This window comes from Brassica oleracea, unplaced genomic scaffold (assembly GCF_000695525.1).
Source record: "Brassica oleracea var. oleracea cultivar TO1000 unplaced genomic scaffold, BOL UnpScaffold00934, whole genome shotgun sequence".
NCBI classification, from domain to species: domain Eukaryota; kingdom Viridiplantae; phylum Streptophyta; class Magnoliopsida; order Brassicales; family Brassicaceae; genus Brassica; species Brassica oleracea.
Genome location: NW_013617532.1, coordinates 21,551 through 36,049, shown reverse-complemented (window position 1 = coordinate 36,049; position 14,499 = coordinate 21,551). Strand labels below are relative to the sequence as shown.

Genomic DNA, 14,499 nt, shown 5'->3' with positions numbered 1-14,499 from the left:
GCGAAGTTTGATCGATGAATTTGAATAGCGGAAAACATGGACTGAGCTTGCTACGGTCTTCGGGAGATAGCATTCGAAGGTTTGACGAGAATGCATGGATTGATGTCGTATCAATGTTCGGAAGGGTTCAATCGCTACACAGCGACTGAACTTTGGCTCGAGCTCGGTTTCTACGTAGCGAACGAGCGGGACGATCGCTCGGTCGCTACGTAGCGACTGAGTTTGGCTTGAGCTCGGTCGCTACGTAGCGACCGAGCTTTGACTCGAAGCGACCGAGCTTTGGCTCGGACTTGGTTGCTACGCAGCGACCGGACAGCGTGTATGCATGGTAATTACGCAACGGTCGAGCTTGGTTAGTTTGGTTTGAATCTTCAAGGATACTTCCTCGTAAAAACTTCGTGCTTGGTTATATTTTACGAAAGTTACATCTTCCTTTTTACTATCTCTTTCGGAAATATGATCTCCGAGGATTTTTCGGGTGGTAATTCCGTCGTAACCGTTTTTGACCCCAACAAACATGTGCAAGAATGAACGGTTAAAACAATGCAAATTGAGAAGATGTCAACAGCAAACTCCTTTTTAATTTATATTTCCATTTAACATCTTATAAACTCCCTAATCAATCCTAAAAAGGTATTATTTTGTCCGATTGCTGATAAAAGAATTTTAAAACAGAATTTCACAATAATAAACAATACTATTTGAGAGAGGACTGACCAAAACAAAATGATTCGATCGTCTGACAGTGACACGTTGTTGAAACTAAGACCAACCGCAACGGAGGCACGTTGGGAATCCTTAGCCGCTAAACCGATGTATTATGCAATTTTATAATAATATTTAGGTTAAGATAACTAAGGATGAGTCCGTAGATAAGGAGTCGAAGGACTTGATCCTTGTGCACGTGGCGGAGGGCGATAGGGCTGGGTCGCATATGTGTTTTGTTTTGGAAAAAAAAAATCATTCAACCGAAGCCGAGGAAAAAAAAACAAAGCTCTCGACGAAAAGGCGATATCGTTGTGGTTCCTCGATCGTGTTCTTCCACGAAGATCCAAGGTAAATCGTTGTCTTCTGTGGTCGATTTAATGATTAAACTAGGTTTTATGATGTTATCGTCTCAATTTAGGGTTCGTTTTCCGTTTCAATCGATTTGGGGATACTTTCGATTTAGGATTTCAAAAAAAATTTTGGGTTTTCAATTGATTTCCGGTTCTTTTGGCTTCAACTTATTCAAAACGTTCTCGGTTTCAATCTAAGGGATCTTCGTATTTGTTCTTAAACATGTTTCGATTTCGGTTTCGAAACACCAATTTGTTTTCAATCGATTTGAACATCTATTTGTTTTCTTATTACGGTTTATATGTGTTTGGTTTTTAGTTTGCGTATCTGTATGGTTTGGTTATTCTTATCTTGTTGTCTGTTAAACTCGAAAACTCAATCTTGGATGCCCTCTGTAGTGTTGCCTATCTTGTTTTATTAGTTCTCGTTCTCGTTATTCTGTTTCGTTGCTCTGTAGTCTTATTGCTCTTTAATAATCCTTCTTCTTTGCTTACAAATTATCTATTTTTTCAGGTCAACCAACCATGGGACAAGACTATAGCTACAGCCAGCCTTCTTCATCTTCGGAGTTTGACACGACCTCCCTACTCTTAGCAGAAGCTGAAGCCTACGCGGATGAAGCTGAGAGTACCTACACAATTGAAGAGCCGGTTCAGTACCCACTGCAACCTGAGGCAGATGAAGGCATCCCGACGACATGCTATTGTGGTGCTGAGCCAGTTGTTGAAACTTCGTACACTCCTAGAGATCCAGGCAGAAGGTACTTCTCGTGCGTCAACGTTGACGATGGAGACTGTCACATTTGGAAGTGGTGGGATGTGGCTATCATGGAGGAGATGCGTGACGCTCAGAGAAAAATCAGGCTGCTCAAGGATCAATTCTTTGAGACTGACCAGAAGGTGGCAAAGCTAGAGAAGACCGTTGGTTTGTTACGTAAGAAGAATTCAGGGGTTGCAAAGGGAGTTTGTCTACTGGTCATGGTAATAACGGTCTTGATTTTGTGCTGGTAAGTTACTATCCTTAGTTTAGGTAATTTATTTGAATAAAAAATACTTGTAACTCTTTTCTGTTATGTGTTTTCAGGAAGAGCTTTAGAGGATTTAAGCCACAACGTCTCAACTCGAGATTGTCTTGCCAGGTACGATCTTGCTGCTGCTTAATAAAAACCAGCAGTTCACTGTTTTTTTAGTTTGCATATAGTTTAGATATTGTCTTTGAATAAAAAAACATATTAGGATGATTTAATGGTAGTTTGCTTCCTAACTCCTTAGATTTGATAGGTTTTAAAAGTTAGCAGTAGAGAACTTATTATGATGATTTGATTGGTGCTTAAATGCTAGTTTACTTTCTATCTGCCAAAGTACTCCGAACATAAATGTTTTTTACATCTACTTCGCTTACTTAAGGGCCTGTGTTGCTAATAGAGTGACGTAGACCATCCTCTAAACATGAATGATACAACTGGGTATGTTAATCTTTTGTATAGTCAATGTTCAGTTGACCTTGAGTCATCCGAACCTGCTTGGTTCGGTAGTCAAGGTCCTGGTGAGTCTCCTGTCGAGTACCATATTAGAGATGAAGGATAAACTCCAAAAGCAGAAAATTCTGGATCGTTTACTTGCCAAGAGAGATCCACTCTCTGAGATGGAGTCATCTCTAAAACTCAAACTTATGGCTGAGATGTTAGGATGATAGTAAGGTTTTAATGTGTGTATTGGGTAGTTGCTTTAGTTACATGTGCGTATTGCTTTTGTTACATGTGCGGTCTGTCTTTTGTGCGTTGTCCTTTTATGCTTTATACTAACTCTTGTCTTTTGTGTTGTTTCAGGTTCAGCAGTAACTCTTGTCTTTTGTGTTGTATCCAATCTATCACACTCCCTCAATCTCTGAAACAAGAGTTATTTGCTAAAGTGCAAGAAGCAGCCCGAAAAGATGTGGAGCGGGATTTTGGAGTATTGCAAGCTCGATTTGCGATTGTGAAAAACCCGGTTCGTACATTGGACAAAGAAAAGATAGGGAAGATTATGAGAGCGTGTATCATACTACACAATATGATAGTTGAAAATGAACGAGATGGTTACATCCTGTACGATGCAGAAGAATTTGAAGAAGGAGACGTCACCAGAAGTTCAGAGGTCGAAACCGAGAGGCCTACAAATATGAATAATTTGTTTTCCAATCGGAATGATTTTCGTGATAGGCATATGCATGAACGATTGAAGAATGATTTAATCGAAAATATTTGGAACAAATTTGGTGATGAAGATTAATAATTTGTGTATCTTTTCCTTTCATCATTGTATCTTTATTTTTAGTTATGCAATTAACAAAATTTCAATTTCAATTTAAAATTTGTTTTTTTATTGCTAAGGACTCTATCTTCAGACACACTATTGGACGACCGTTTTTAATTCCAATCCTTAACTATTCAAAAAAAAATATACATATATATAAATAAAATAATGCTAATGATTCATTGGTGGAGCACACCATTGCATATGCTCTAATATCAGAAAAGTCAAGAAAACTGTGGATCCGCATCTATCTCTGTCGAGTTGAAGAGTCAACGTTCAAACTTAGACAACTGTGTGTGTACACATATTAATTAATGTATCACGGACTTTTAAGATGCATACGTACGTTTCAATATAGTATATTTTTCTTAATAATAATCAGTGTTTGTGAAGAAATATACCCCTAGGTAACAAAAAAAAAATTTATAGCACAAGAGAAAAGGAGGTTAAAAATGGTGGATTGTTATTTTGGTCCGTATTTGGGTTACATAAGTCATTGGGTTAAATAAAAGTATGGAGATGTTATGTAAAAATGTGGGGATGTTATGATTACATGATATGAAAGCCGAAGCTTCCTATTAGCTTTTCTTGTCTGCCACAAGTACACTACAAGTCTTCTTCTTAATGCGATGCGTGCACTAAACCCACATAAACAAATTAGTGGTAGAATTAGGCATCTAATCGAGTTAAACTTTTGACAAACTAATACACAACTAGCAGTATGATCATTATCCAATCTATCACACTCCCTCAATCTCCGAAACAAGAGTTATTTGCTAAAGTGCAAGAAGCAGCCCGAAAAGATGTGGAGCGGGATTTTGGAGTATTGCAAGCTCGATTTGCGATTGTGAAAAACCCGGTTCGTACATTGGACAAAGAAAAGATAGGGAAGATTATGAGAGCGTGTATCATACTACACAATATGATAGTTGAAAATGAACGAGATGGTTACATCCTGTACGATGCAGAAGAATTTGAAGAAGGAGACGTCACCAGAAGTTCAGAGGTCGAAACCGAGAGGCCTACAAATATGAATAATTTGTTTTCCAATCGGAATGATTTTCGTGATAGGCATATGCATGAACGATTGAAGAATGATTTAATCGAAAATATTTGGAACAAATTTGGTGATGAAGATTAATAATTTGTGTATCTTTTCCTTTCATCATTGTATCTTTATTTTTAGTTATGCAATTAACAAAATTTCAATTTCAATTTAAAATTTGTTTTTTTATTGCTAAGGACTCTATCTTCAGACACACTATTGGACGACCGTTTTTAATTCCAATCCTTAACTATTCAAAAAAAAATATACATATATATAAATAAAATAATGCTAATGATTCATTGGTGGAGCACACCATTGCATATGCTCTAATATCAGAAAAGTCAAGAAAACTGTGGATCCGCATCTATCTCTGTCGAGTTGAAGAGTCAACGTTCAAACTTAGACAACTGTGTGTGTACACATATTAATTAATGTATCACGGACTTTTAAGATGCATACGTACGTTTCAATATAGTATATTTTTCTTAATAATAATCAGTGTTTGTGAAGAAATATACCCCTAGGTAACAAAAAAAAAATTTATAGCACAAGAGAAAAGGAGGTTAAAAATGGTGGATTGTTATTTTGGTCCGTATTTGGGTTACATAAGTCATTGGGTTAAATAAAAGTATGGAGATGTTATGTAAAAATGTGGGGATGTTATGATTACATGATATGAAAGCCGAAGCTTCCTATTAGCTTTTCTTGTCTGCCACAAGTACACTACAAGTCTTCTTCTTAATGCGATGCGTGCACTAAACCCACATAAACAAATTAGTGGTAGAATTAGGCATCTAATCGAGTTAAACTTTTGACAAACTAATACACAACTAGCAGTATGATCATGAGTAAGTTGGAATGTATTGTTTTCTGGCGAACATTTTTATTAAGTAACTAACATCTCAACAAACCTAGGTTTAGCCCAATTGCTTCAATGTGGATTTGAATTGAAAAGAAAACCCACCAATGATTTGGTGAGATTAGATAGGGAAAAACGATTTTTGGTGGGTAGTTTTAGTAAATCCCTAATCATTATCAATTATAATAAAGATCTTTGACTATACTTTCTGAACTTTTTTTTTTTGGGACAAAACTTTCTGACTTTTCTAATGGCACATTTTTCTTGACGATGAGTGTTGGATGGCCTATAATTAATACCCGCGAATTTTAAAATGCTCGGGTGTTTGAATTGAGACACCCCTAGATTATTAGCATAATTAGCACTTTAAGTATAAACACACTTTAACTTTGCCAGTTTTATAGAATAGAGTATCATATGCGACTAGTTGATGCTTTACGGAGACTCTCTGTTCTTGCCAAATTGAATATATTCGTTTTGATTTTTTTTATAGCTTTTTTTCGCTGAATTAATCATTCAAATATAAAATTTATGACCAACTGGTCTACATAGAAAGAAAAACAAGTACTGCAAAGATACACCAGTACAACTAAAGAAAAAGAAAAAGAAAAAACACTATTGTAGAGTATATGGATACTAGTAGGATTTTTTTACTACTATTTTTATAGAGTGGATATTTTGTAAATTCATAAACAGGTGTACAATAATTTCATATTACATAATAATCTTACATATTCATATTACATAACAATCTTACATATACAAGTGTGAAGAATATTCATCAATCGCAGTAATGTTTCATTGAAACTTATCTTTAGATGGATATATTTGGAACCATAATAAATCAGGCACATACAATTCATTTGCCGTATGGTTCCAAACATATTTATCCAATGATAAATTTCAACGGGCTCATAATCTGAAAATATGAGAAACATCTATCAGTTGAAATATTCACAATAGTTATCAAATCAATAAGATATAATGTCTAGGACTTTTAAATTCTATTAGTCTAGAAACATTTCATTTGATAAGTATTTATAAAAGTCAGTTATTTTCCGACAGAATCTAAAACTGGAAACAAATGTTACAAAAAATGTCATTTTATAATTTCAATGCAAATTATACTATATACAGCTTAATATTAATTGTAAACTATATTGATTTTATAAATTATTTTATTTATCTCAAATGTTATTGATATAACTAATACGAACATAAATGCATTTCAATTATTTTTTAATATGTGCGAAAATATCACAATTTAAATTTTCAAGAAACGTAGAAAAATAAAAATGTGTGAAACAAAATTTGAATAGGATAAACTATGAATTCTACAGATTCATTCCTCAAGATTTTCTGCAAAATAGTAGATACATATTTTCCTCCAAAGTGTTCATTTTCAAATTTTCAGAATATTTGTACATACTTTTTAACTTAACAGAGTAATTCCACTTATCATTTTCAGACTTAACTTAACATACTTTTTACAAAATATAATAATAAAGTACAAAATTTCACTAATTTTGTTCCTCTAAATATAAAACCATATATACTCAACATGTTTTCCAAACAAAACACTTGTTAACCAAATAAGCTACCAAAAAGAGATAAGAAAACAAAATACTACTATATTTATTTTGTCATACATCTAAAAACAAAACTAATCTGGATGTTTACATAAACGATTAACAAAGAGCAAGTGGCATAACGAATACCCAAAATCCAAATAACTTTTTGTTAAACCATAAAAATACCTTAACACTTGTTTATAAATGATTCCTAATTTTTTTATAAATGATAATTAAATATTTATAAATTGTTTTAGACTGTTAGTTTATTTTTTTTATCACAAATTTAGAATATTTATGAAAATAATCATCCTTTAAGGATAAATTTAAAAGGGGGGGTATCCAACTTGTAGTAAAATTGAAAATCTCCCATAGTAGATACATATTTTCTTCCAAAGTGTTTATTTTTCAAATTATTTACACATATTTTTTAACTTAGAATATTTAATTCCAGCTACTTTTTACAAAATATAAATTTCACTAATTTTGTTCCTCTAAATATATACATGTATACAACCATAACATTTTTCCAAACAAAGCACTTGTTAACCAAATAAGCTACCAAAAATGAGATACATGAAAGTAAAAAGAAAATACTATATTCATTTATACATCTAGATACAAAACGAATCTTAGACGTTTACCTATAAACGATTAAAAAAGAGCAAGTGACTTGAAACATCACAGACTGACCTCACCAGATCACCATTCACAATGTTATAAAACCTCAGCTTCTTCGAACTTGCGTTCCCATTTATCAGCCAGCATTGGTTCCTCGAAACTTCCCGGAAAAGAAAAACCTTAACAACCAAATCAAAATGACCATTTTACCCTTCCTCTTCTGCTTCCTCATCTCCATCCCCTTAACCGTAATATCTCAGCTCGACGAACGGTCAACGCTTCTTAACCTGAAAAGCCTCCTCGGCCACCCACCGTCCCTCCGCCTATGGAACGCCACGTCATCTCCGTGCCATTGGCCAAAAATCACCTGCGCCGCCGGGAAAGTCACCGGAATAAACTTCAAGAACCAGAACTTCACCGTCGCCGTTCCGACGAGCATATGCGACTTCCCAAACCTCAATTTTCTCGATCTATCGTATAACTACTTCCCCGGCGAGTTTCCGACGACTCTCTACAACTGCACGAAGCTCCGGCACCTCGATCTCTCCCAGAACAACTTCAACGGCACACTCCCCGCCGACATCCACCGCCTCTCGCGCCTCCTCGAGTATCTCGACCTCGGAGCCACCGTCTTCTCCGGCGACATCCCGAAGACGATCGGTCTCCTCTCGAACCTCAAGGTGCTGAATCTCTACCAGAGCGAGTACAACGGCACGTTTCCGTCGGAGATCGGGGACTTATCCGAGCTCGAGGAGCTTCGAATGTCGTACAACGATAAGCTTCTGCCGGCGAAGATCCCGGCGGAGTTTGGGAAGTTGAAGAAACTGAGGTACTTGTGGCTAACGGAGATGAATCTGATCGGAGAAATCTCGGCCGTTGATTTTGGGAGCTTGACGGATCTCGAGCACGTGGACTTATCTGTTAACAAACTAACGGGTCGGATCCCGGACGGGTTACTCGGGTTGAAGAATCTAACCGATCTCCTTCTCTACGCGAATGACTTTACCGGAGAGATCCCAAAATCTATTACCGCGACGAACTTGGTAGCGCTTGATCTCTCCGCCAACGACTTAACCGGTTCGATCCCGGAATCAATCGGGGATCTGAAGAAATTAGAGTATCTAAACCTGTTCAATAACCAGTTAACCGGAGTAATCCCGTCGGTTATCGCGAAATTACCGAGATTAAAGGATCTGAAACTCTTCACCAACAAGTTAACCGGAGAAATACCGGTTGAAATCGGGTTTAATTCAAATTTAGAGAGCTTCGAAGTATCGGAGAATCAGTTAACCGGTAAATTACCGGAGAATCTCTGCAAGGGAGGTCGTCTTCTCGGCGTTGTTGTATACTCCAACAAACTCACCGGCCTAATTCCAGATTCTCTCGGAGACTGTAAGTCTCTCCTCACGGTTCAGCTACAGAACAATAACTTCTCCGGCGAGTTTCCTTCCCGGATCTGGACTGCTCCCCATATGTACAGCTTACAGGTGAGTAACAACTCCTTCACCGGGAAGTTACCGGAGAGAGTCGCGTGGAACCTTTCGAGGATTGAGATAGATAACAATAACTTCTCCGGCGAGATTCCGAGAACAATCGGTTCTTGGTCTTCTCTAGCTGAGTTCAAAGCCGGAAACAACGGCTTCTCCGGCGAGATTCCGAGGGAGTTAACATCTCTTTCGAATCTCATATCAATCTTCCTCGATAAGAACAGTCTCTCCGGTGAGTTGCCTGACGAGATCATCTCGTGGAAGTCGTTGACGACGATAAACCTATCGAAGAACAAACTCTCCGGGAAGATCCCGAGGGGGTTAGGATCGTTGCCGCATTTGCTGAATCTTGATCTCTCGGAGAATGGATTCTCCGGCGTGATCCCGCCGGAGATCGGGAATCTGAAGCTCACGACTCTTAACTTGTCGTCGAACAGGCTTACCGGGGAAGTCCCCGACCAGCTTGATAACCTTGCTTACGAGAGAAGTTTCTTTAACAACTCGAACCTCTGTGCGGACAAACCGGTTCTTAACTTACCGGATTGTCGGAAAGTGATACGGAGATCAAAAGGGTTGCCGGGGAACATCTTCGCGATGATTCTAGTCATCGCAATTCTCCTCCTTGCCATCACTCTGCTTGGAACGTTCTTTGTGGTTCGAGACTACACAAGGAAACGAAGAAGGAGGAAAGGGTTAGAGACGTGGAAGCTAACTTCCTTTCACAGAGTAGATTTCGTAGATTCCGACATCGTGTCGAACCTGATGGAACACAATGTCATCGGGAGCGGCGGGTCGGGGAAAATCTACAAGATCTTCATCGAAGGCTCGGGACAATATGTAGCGGTGAAGAAGATATGGAACAAGAAGAAACTCGACACGAACCTAGAGAAGGAGTTTCTCGCTGAAGTTGAGATTCTCGGAACGATCAGGCACGCGAATATAGTGAAACTACTGTGTTGCATTTCGAGAGAGGATTCAAAGCTTCTTGTGTATGAGTATCTGGAGAAACGGAGCTTGGATCAATGGCTACACGGTAAGAAGAAGAGAGGTAATGTAGAGGATAATAGCCTGAACTGGGCGCAGAGGTTGAATATCGCGGTGGGAGCAGCTCAAGGGCTTTGCTACATGCATCATGATTGTACTCCTGCGATCATACACAGAGATGTTAAGTCGAGCAACATCTTGCTTGATTATGTTTTCAACGCCAAAATTGCGGATTTTGGGTTAGCTAAATTGTTGGTTAAGCAAAACCAAGAACCTCATACCATGTCGGCTGTTGCTGGATCCTTCGGTTACATTGCTCCAGGTAATTACTTGTAAAAACATTCTTCAGACAGACCCATCAAATCTGATTCTATGTCAGAAGATACATTTAGATTAAGGTCTTGAATACATATCATTGTAGGCTTGTGGAGTTGTGGGTTCGTTTAGTTCGGGTAGTTTGTTTTTTGGTTAGATCGGTTCAACATAAATCTTACTGAATTAACTCGAAATAAAATCCGGTTCGATATTCGGATTGTTCAGTTTTTTAAAATTTTACTGAAGTTTTTTAGTTCAGTTAGATTTTGGTTTATTTTTGTTAAAATTTTTGATAAGTTCAATTAATTTTGGTTAGTTTGATTCGGATTTTTGTTATAGTTTGGTTATATATATATATTTTAAGAACCGATTGCCGAATTGTACCGAAAAATGATTTTTTTGAAATAACCTACTGAATCAAACCAAACTACCAAAAATTCCAGTTTGGTTCGGACAAAAATCCTAGGCCTATATTATTGCGTGATCTCTAACATATTTATGTTGCAGAATACGCATACACATCAAAGGTAGATGAAAAGATCGATGTGTACAGCTTTGGGGTAGTTTTGCTAGAGCTGGTGACTGGAAGAGAAGGAAACAAGGGAGACGAACATACAAACTTGGCAGATTGGTCATGGAGACATTACCAATCTAGCAAACCGATTGAAGAGGCTCTCGATGAGGACATCAACGAACCTTCCAACACAGAGGAGATGACAACCGTGTTCAAGCTAGGTCTAATGTGTACTAACACACTGCCTGGTAACAGACCTACCATGAAGGAGGTCTTATATATGCTTCGCCAACAAGGACATGGGGAGACAAAAAAGACTGCAACAGAGGCACATGAGGCACCTCTACTCGTTAGTTTATCTGGTAGGAGGACAAGTAAAAGGATAGAAGATGAAGAACTAGGTTTTGTATAAATCAATAATCACAGCTTGAAGGTTGCTACTGTTTGGAGTTAGAGTGTGTACAATAAAGCACCACTACGGCACTACTACTTAGTTGATTTAGGCGACATGACAAGTTAGAAGATGAAGAACTAGGTGTTGTGTAATCAATAATCACAACTTTGAGGTTGCTACTTTTTTGATAGTGTGTACAAATGTATTTAGAAACCTTTTAGGTTTTTTTGGGTACTCATGTTTTGTATTATTCAAAGCAAAAGCTTCAAGCAGCTATTTTGTTGTTGTAACTTGTAACATATATTAAAAAAAAAAACACAATAACTAATATTATAAACATATTACTTTTTTGTAATTGTCAATTTCCAATAACTTATAGGCAATAGTATAATTCAATAAACTCAATTAATTTTACCGAAATTTACAAATTCTGCATAAGAAACATAAAAAAAATTATCTTTGTGAAATAAATATTTTTCTACGTCGATCTATTTTTGTGGAAAGAAGAGAGTACTAGATTCTAATCCACTCCCTGAGAGGGCGGGTATATTTTTTGTTTACATATTTTTGTAGAAATTTAATTTTTATATTTGTGTTTTTTTTGTAAGCATATTTTTGTTTTTCTTTGTAATCATATTTGTGTAAAATATTTTTTAAAAAAATTATTATTAAAAATTTCAATAATTGTATTGAATTAGTGATTTTACATAACTATACACTTGTGTTATAGTCATTTCACACATTAATTTTGTATTTTAGTCGTAAATAAATAGATATTATTTTTTGAAAAAATAAAAAGTATAGTACAATTTTGTTTATTAATCAAATAGTAATTAAATAAATGCAAATTATATGTTTTTCATTAAAGTTTCATGATTTGATTTCATATATAATCATTAAAACATTAGTATTACACATAATAGTACACATAATATTACAACAAACAAAAAATATTACACATTATAATAAGTCATGCAATTTAAAATGGATATTATAAATCAAGGCCCGTGACCCAAATTTATCTGACTATTGTGAAAAACATATAATTTGGACTTGAACGGCAACAAACACGTATGTTCTTTAAATAAGAAAGTATAATTTGAACTGCAACAAACATTTGAAGATCAATGCCCATGCCCCAAATTTGTCTTTAAAATACATATTATAAATCGATGCACACGCCGATTATTAGGCAATTTAAATGGTGGTTACATCGATTTATTATATTTCGATGCAGTTATACTAAAACGTATGCACCATTGAAATTTTAAGTTGGAGATAACCTTTATTAACTGGTTATGTTGCTGTTTTAATAGAATAAATTTTTATAAATACATATAAAATGGTTTGTAAAACCATAATATTTTGTGTTATCTGATGTTAAATAACTTTATATACATGATCTTGATGTTAAAGAAAAAGAAAAACTTATATACATGATCTCATGATGCTAAAACATATACAAAACTGTTTTTGTCGTATATCTATTTTATTAAAAATTTAAAATGAAAGCTCCTAGCAGTAGAAGCATTTAGACATTTTAACGAACCCCGTATATCATCAAATACACCTTGAAAGATAAAAGCCCAAACCTAATTTATCATCCAATGACAAAAACAAAACCTATTTTTGTGCAAAGAAAAAGACGCAAGCGGTGCCCTTCTTCTCACGAACCGTCGCAGCGCCACACCGGACTTCAGCAAAGCAATCCTACAATATTCTTTCACAGAGGCACCAACGAATTCTTCCAGATATATGCAAACACATTTGAAGAAAGCCCAACATCTCTTGATTCAGTCTTCATAAGAAAAGCTCTATCTAATACCCATGAACGGCTCTCCCGATAGATTGAGGATGATGAGGATATTATTTCCACATGAAGAGAAAAGCAAGTTGGGGAAAAAAAAGAGCAAGTTCGGTGAAATACATGAACATCATCGAAAAAATTGCTGGGATTTGAACAATAAAATCAGTGGTGGTTACATAAAAAAATAAGATATATGGATGGTTACAAAAAGTGGTTACCGATTATTAGGCCATTTAAGTGGTGGTTACATAAAAAATATATATTTCGATGCTTTTATATTAAAATGGTATATATTGTTGAAATTATAAGTTGGACATAACTTTTATCAATGGGCACACTGCTATTTACTCATGTTTTGATACTATTGTTTTGGTTACAAAAAAAACACAAATGTTATGAATCATGAAGTGGATGGTCCATAACGTAGACCATACAAGTTCAAGACTAGAGTCCATTGGGGGTTTACATCCAGCCACATGGAAGACCCATTCAACCTTAGTCTTTATGAGTTTGACCATGTCATTATGTAGAGTATCTTTGTAATCAAGTCTCTCTTTGACTCCACCTTGTATGAACCACTATATATAGTGGTGTAAGCAATAAGAAACATACAACACATTCTCACAAATCTTAACACGTTATCAGCACGAGACTCTCTCCACCTGAGCAATCCCATCCGGCGGCGATCATCTCTTTTCCGGCCATCTCTTCCGGCCCTCAGCCTTGCTCTGCCGGCCAAGTCTATCCCTCTCACGGTTTTCCGACCAGCTCCTCCACCTCTCTCCCAACCACCTCAATCCGCGGATCACTCCCTCTCTCTCACGGTGGTCCATTCAGAATCCTTGTGGTGTAAAAGGTAAACTAATCAAAACCTAAAGATCTAAGAACATCATATATCTGAATCTTGGATCTATATGAATCCTAAAACTTATAAAAATCTATAGATCTAAAATTATCTCAAATATTAATCTTGAATCTAAGATCTACATGAATTTTGATTCTAAAATTATTTGAATCTCTAAAGATCTAAAAATCTCTAAAAACTTATAAAACTTATTAATAATCTAAGATCTATATGAATCATGTTTCTAAGAACTATTTGAATCATAAAAATATTAGAGAAAATCATAAAATCATAAGCCTTTAAATCGGCTCTCCCTTTTTCTCCTATTTGATCCGACCTTAAATCTGGATTGTCTAAAGGATCAAAACTCATAATCAAACCCTTTGATCATCCGCATCACCAGCTATTCTAGCAGGATGAATAAGCCGGCCATCAAAAACCTCACCACCAAAATCCTTAAATCTAAATATGTATCTTGATGGCCATTATATATATCAATCCCCTAAATCCTTCTTGCTTGGTTTTCTCAACCAGCAAATCCAAAATTCAAAACAATCAAAAACATCCTGAGCCATATTCGGCCAGATTCTTTGAAAATCAGTCAAACCAAATAAAATCGAAATAAATCCTAATCAATGCATATCTTTGACCATTGATGTTTGTTTTTGTAACTGATAAAATTTTAAAAACTTTTCTGATTTT

The 14,499-nt window shown here is 36.0% G+C and overlaps 2 protein-coding genes across 2 annotated transcripts; both read left to right on the top strand.

The window, feature by feature from the left end:
• Nucleotides 1-771: 771 nt before the first annotated feature.
• Nucleotides 772-2,949, top strand: LOC106320469. The gene is made up of 5 exons (XM_013758841.1): nt 772-1,056; nt 1,573-2,065; nt 2,143-2,238; nt 2,546-2,604; nt 2,888-2,949. Exons 2-5 carry the CDS (start codon nt 1,584-1,586, stop codon nt 2,947-2,949), a joined length of 699 nt encoding a protein of 232 aa, XP_013614295.1. The 5' UTR covers nt 772-1,056; nt 1,573-1,583.
• A 4,542-nt stretch (nt 2,950-7,491) lies between these two features.
• On the top strand, nt 7,492-11,476 carry LOC106320473 (receptor-like protein kinase HSL1). The gene is made up of 2 exons (XM_013758844.1): nt 7,492-10,245; nt 10,746-11,476. Exons 1-2 carry the CDS (start codon nt 7,650-7,652, stop codon nt 11,162-11,164), a joined length of 3,015 nt encoding a protein of 1,004 aa, XP_013614298.1. The 5' UTR covers nt 7,492-7,649; the 3' UTR covers nt 11,165-11,476.
• Nucleotides 11,477-14,499: the final 3,023 nt, after the last annotated feature.